Raw genomic sequence first — 5,652 nt, 5'->3', positions numbered from 1 at the left:
TGGTGCAATGTTTAGGTTTAATTTAAGGGATATGTCCCATATACTTAAACCGTGATCATTAATAAGATGAATAAATATAGAAATATCTAAAAATTGGTTTATTAATTAGATATACAGCCAAGCCACATTACAATATACTAACAGGGATATAACACAAGCCCAAGTGAAGGTATTTGGATTTCTGACATAGTTTACTTTTAAAAGAAAATTAACTTTTACACGTCATCCAAGTTTTCCCAAACTAAAGTCTAGTCGACTTTTGATGTGCAGCAGCGTGTAAATAGTCGGTAACATGTTGTTTGTCGCCGCAAAGTTTAGTTTCGGTTTTCTGTGAAGTGCGTAAGGGAAAGCGAAACTGACCGACCGATTATCTTCACGCTTGAGGGTTATGTCGGTGCCGTGTCGCTGCTGTAAAGTAATAATGCTTTGGTTTGGAAACAATGGGTTTCGCTCGCTTTGGGGCTGGATAGTGCGCAACAGGAATCTTTTACTGGTCTTGCTTTTTCCACTGGTTCCACTGTTTAGATTTTTAACTTATTCAAAGAAAGACGGAAATAAGACTGAAACAAGCGACGACAACACACGTCCACTCAAAGATTCACTTGACGATGAAGAGGCTATTAGTGCCGGACAGAAGAGGTCCTCAGACGAAGATGGGGTGCCCGTGAGCAAGCGAGCAAGGTCTAACCAAGATAATGATCGAGTTGAGACCGTTGATGAAAATGTGAGTAAAGAAATGAACATGTACAGTAACAGGTGATCATGCAGGTTTCTCACCAATCGTTTTAAGTTTTCTTAAGTTCGTATTCTGTGAATGTAAAACGTAAACAAGAATTGATCAACTGTATAACAGGCAACTTGGAGATACAAACATGGCATAATACCGTGATTTGCTCTTTACTTTATTCGTTTTAGGTTTCTAAGGTACACCCAAAAGAGTCTGAAATACGCACAGAAAATGCAGTTGACGAAGTGAAGAAGCTGCCAGGGCCGGAAGAAGAAGAGTTTGACAGCACAGAGTATCGAGTTCACACTACGGATGAATTCTACTGCGACCATGATTCAACCTGGGAGACCGACCCGAATGAGGAGAGCCCACCCAGCAGGATCAGACAGACAACAAACTATGTAAGTAAGCCAGTGCCTGTCACAAGTGCTTTGATTTTCCACGTCTGCTCACAAATCATTTACTGCAGGCATAAAAGGAGCCACCTGTCACAGGCCCACAGGCCCAAGGTGTTAAGTGGCTCCTCCAGAGAACTTTATTGAGGTGATAGCTCTGTTCACATTTCTTGATTTTTGATGGCTCAAAAAACAACAAAGAGCTAAAGGAAGACATTTAAAATTTCCCAAAAGAGATTAAAATCAGTGGGAAAAATAAAATGGACACAAATAACAATGGTGAACAAAGAAGTAGATAACCAGAAACATTTTTAGAGTGGTGACTACATTTTGTGTTGTGAAATAATCAATACGAGATCAACAAATGAATACAAAGAGCCACAGAATGACATATGCACAAAGACAGAAATCAATTTATTGTAAATAAAGATGGAGGATCTCCAAGGATGATCTTTGGGTTACTGAATGTCTCCTTTAGCTGTGCAGTGTTACCCCTGAACTTCATTTATCTTCTGTGTTCCAGTACAAGTTCAGCAGATTTGACCGTGCTGCGAAAGACATGCAGAACTACAGACATGACTACCCTGTAAGTCTCACACACTGTAAACACACATATCATGTTTAAGCACAAGCCAAACACATGTTGTTCTTTTATGTGTCCCTGCAGAATCAAATCAAGACACAGCACAGGAAGAACACAAATGTATGTACACGTTTGTTTTTAGATTTATTTCATAGAAGAACAAAATAAATGGTTTGAATCAAATTCTTTTCTCTTGTGTAGGATGACAAGTCTAATCTGAATTTCTACCTTGGAAAGAAACGATCGGTGCCAGACGGTAGGCCTTTTTAGTAGAACAAAGTATAGAGTCAAGTATGTCCATAAAGTGGAAGTGAAATAAATGTTTTTCTGTAATTTATTTGTTCAAGAATGAGAGCTTATAAAATTCATTATTTTATTCAACTAATCCTCTCAATATCTACATGTCATCAGTACCTTCAGTGGCCTTAAACGGTACTGATATTACACAAGAATGCTATAATCATGAGATGTCAAAAAAAAGATATTTTTTGATACTGACATATCAGTTTGAGCCACCTCAGTGATCACTGGATAAATCTTAATCTGTGCAGCTTCATTTACAAACAGATTTATTTGCTGTGACTTGTATTTGTTACCAGGTGTCAGCATAACTGAGTTCCATGAAAACTGGTATGGAGACTATGGAAGACTTGAGTACGTGCACACATATATTCAGTGGTAAGTTACTCTATAGTCACAAATATGATGTAAAAAGTTCAGTTCCAGTTTGTAACAACATTTCCTCTCAAAGGTTGTTCCCACTGCAAGAGCCAGGAGTGAACTATGAGGCCAGTACACTGACAAAGGAAGAAATTAGGGTAAACCTGTGAAAGTTACCAAGTTATTTAAAATTAAAACATGTCTTATACACTGATAGAGGTTCGATGTTTCCTTCAGGATTTTCTTGATCACAGCATTGCAAAGGAAAACCTGCTGAAGTCGTACGAGCTCATGTTGGACTTTTATGGTATCGTGTTGTGTGATGAAGAAACTGGAGAAGTCAGGAGAGCAGAGCACTGGGAAGAAAGATTTGACAACCTTAACAGGTAAAACTACCTCTGAATTTAAAAAAATCTGTGTGCAGTAAAAGTGACAAAAAGCTGTAAATGATGTAATTTTGGGACTGATCACTGTCTGACAGTCACACACACAACAGCCTGCGCATCACTCGCATCCTGAAGTGTCTGGGAAACCTGGGTTACCGACACTACCAAGCCCCTCTGGTCCGCTTCTTCCTGGAGGAGACTCTGGTCAACGGACAACTTCCAAACATCAGGGACAGCGTCCTCAGCTACTTTATGTTTGCTGTACTTGATAAGAAAAAGCGCAGACGTCTCATCAAGTATGCATATTTGAACTATGAGCTTAAAGATGAGTTTGTGTGGTGCCCAAAGAAAATCCAAGAATTGTGGTCAAAGAAGCCCAAGGCAGCAAAAGAAGAGGACGCTGACTCTGTGGAGTCACAGAAGGACACTGTGACTTCTGACAGTGAAGCACAAGAAGAGGAAAACCTGTCTGCAGATGTGTCATGTAACAAAGCAGAGGATGAGTCTCATGAGGATGAAGAAACTTTCAGCCATAATGAAGATTGATTGATGACAATGAAAAGCTTATGAATAATACTGATAAATTGCACTGAAGTGTGGAGTGATTTAGTTCAACACTGTAGATCTTAGATTACTAGCAGGTTATTGTGCTTCACACACTGAGTCAAAGGGCTTGATTCTTTATAGAAATGTTTGTTTACTTCAATATTTACAACTTAAAGTTTGGATTTTTATTCGCAATTGATTCTTTTTCTGAACAAAAAATGAAGCGTTCTGAAATGGATGCATGTTTTACACAAAATTCAAGGGTTAATGTTATTGTGTGACTATGTGGGATCAATTAATTACTATAATTGCTCAGTGATGAATGTATTTTAAATGTTTTTGCGTTCTTGTGTCCAGAATTAAAACATTCTCATTCAGAAAGTTCACATCTTGTTGTTTTTTATCTCTCTTAATTTCCTTTCAGAGTTGATTATACAAATCGCAGGTTAGTACAGGTTGTGGCCAAAATAAAATTAGAAGGTAGCAAGATAAAGAATCTTACAGTCAGTTACAAAGTTAATTCATGTATTACTACAGTTGGTCACTTTACAAAAGGACATAAAAATCTCTGACAGACTCCCAAATATTGCTGCCCATCAAAGGTTAACAGCCTCAACTGTTCACTTTCTAATTCTGTCATCTGACTCCTTACACCAGCAATCATCACAGCTAAACAACAATGTGAAGGCCAAGAAATTACACACAACTTTAAAGTTGAATACTTGTTCCATTAATATTTAAAAGAAAAAGGTTTTTAAAACTGAGGCAAATTTCATCAAATGGGTTTAAACAGTTGAGCTGAAACAAAAATAGCTTGTGTTCCCATCAGACTGTGAGCACCATCTTTTGCAGGCTCCACAGAGACAAAGGGAGAGCATTTAGATTTATTTATTTTTTAAAGAAAAATCACCTAAATCGACAACATGGATGGAAACAACAGGAATGTAACTGAGAATATTGCTGAAGTAAAGCTTTAATGTACTTTTACTTTATTTAGGTTTTTCTATGCTACTTTCTGCTTTTACTCCACTGTGTTTATAATGCAAAGATTAGACTTTGTACTCCATGCTGAAATGCAGAGGAGAGCAAGCGTTGTCAATTGCAGCTCCAATGCTTTGGAATAACCTTCCCCTCCATATTAGACAAGCGTCATCAGTGCAGGTTTTTAAGTCCAGATTGAAGACCTTTTTTATTCCCTGGCTTTTAACTCTGCAGGAAACTGACACATTTCTTATTAATTTTATTGTATTTTTAATAATTTTATTGTATTTTAAATTTTGCTTGTTGTTTTGATCTGTGTTGTTCAGCACTTTGGTCTGCCTGGTGTGTTTTTAAAGTGCTATACAAATAAACAATGATGATGATGATGATGTGAATTCAATTCAATTCAATTCAATTTTATTTATATAGCGCCAAATCACAACAAAAGTCGCCTCAAGGCGCTTCATAGATACAGAGAAAAACCCAACAATCATATGACCCCCTATGAGCAAGCACTTTGGCGACAGTGGGAAGGAAAAACTCCCTTTTAACAGGAAGAAACCTCCGGCAGAACCAGGCTCAGGGAGGGGCGGCCATCTGCTGCGACCAGTTGGGGTGAGAGAAGGAAGACAGGATAAAAGACATGCTGTGGAAGAGAGACAGAGGTTAATAACAGATATGATTCAATGCAGAGAAGTCTATTAATACATAGTGAGTGAGAAAGGTGACTGGAAAGGAAAAACTCAATGCATCATGGGAATCCCCCGGCAGCCTACGTCTATTGCAGCATAACTAAGGGAGGATTCAGGGTCACCTGGTCCAGCCCTAACTATATGCTTTAGCAAAAAGGAAAGTTTTAAGCCTAATCTTAAAAGTAGAGATAGTGTCTGTCTCCCGAATCCAAACTGGAAGCTGGTTCCACAGAAGAGGGGCCTGAAAACTGAAGGCTCTCCCTCCCATTCTACTTTTAAATACTCTAGGAACAACAAGTAGGCCTGCAGAGCGAGAGCTAAGTGCTCTAATAGGGTGATATGGTACTACAAGGTCATTAAGATAAGATGGGGCCTGAATGATTTGAAAGCTCTGATTTCTTGCTTTTATTATTTTGCAGATAAATTGCATTGCTATATATCAAGTTACCCAGCCATATACACTGGTGTGGGAAAAGTGTTTGGGGTTTTTTTTTTTGCTATTTTGTCAGACTTAAATGTTTCGGATCATCAAAAAAAAATATTAGACAAAGATAACACAAGAAAACACACATAGTTATTTAGATTACATATTCTGATATCCTGTATTCAGTGTTGGGAAGGTTACTTTTAAGATATATTCCATTACAGATTACAAAATACATGCCCCAAAATGTATTTTGTA

At 37.9% G+C, this 5,652-nt stretch overlaps 1 protein-coding gene across 1 annotated transcript; it reads left to right on the top strand.

Moving 5' to 3' along the window:
* The first annotated feature begins 1,762 nt into the window (after window positions 1-1,762).
* Window positions 1,763-3,664, top strand: LOC102788583 (opioid growth factor receptor-like). The gene is made up of 6 exons (XM_087841191.1): window positions 1,763-1,825; window positions 1,907-1,961; window positions 2,305-2,383; window positions 2,457-2,523; window positions 2,603-2,751; window positions 2,847-3,664. The coding sequence occupies exons 1-6, from the start codon at window positions 1,763-1,765 to the stop codon at window positions 3,295-3,297; spliced, it is 864 nt and encodes a 287-aa protein (XP_087697317.1). The 3' UTR covers window positions 3,298-3,664.
* Window positions 3,665-5,652: the final 1,988 nt, after the last annotated feature.

The sequence above is a fragment of the Neolamprologus brichardi genome, chromosome 5 (assembly GCF_056152115.1).
Source record: "Neolamprologus brichardi isolate AB-2024 chromosome 5, ASM5615211v1, whole genome shotgun sequence".
In the NCBI taxonomy this organism is placed as follows: domain Eukaryota; kingdom Metazoa; phylum Chordata; class Actinopteri; order Cichliformes; family Cichlidae; genus Neolamprologus; species Neolamprologus brichardi.
Note: the sequence above shows the minus strand (reverse complement) of the source record. Positions and strands in the feature narration are given on the sequence as shown.

Excerpts from the sequence above, each read along its gene's own strand:
- LOC102788583 (XM_087841191.1), top strand. The coding sequence starts at position 1,763 with ATGTTGTTCTTTTATGTGTCCCTGCAGAATCAAATCAAGACACAGCAC. Across the intron at positions 1,826-1,906 it reads AGCACAGGAAGAACACAAAT|GATGACAAGTCTAATCTGAA; the intron begins GTATGTACACGT and ends TCTCTTGTGTAG. Across the intron at positions 2,384-2,456 it reads GTGCACACATATATTCAGTG|GTTGTTCCCACTGCAAGAGC; the intron begins GTAAGTTACTCT and ends TTCCTCTCAAAG.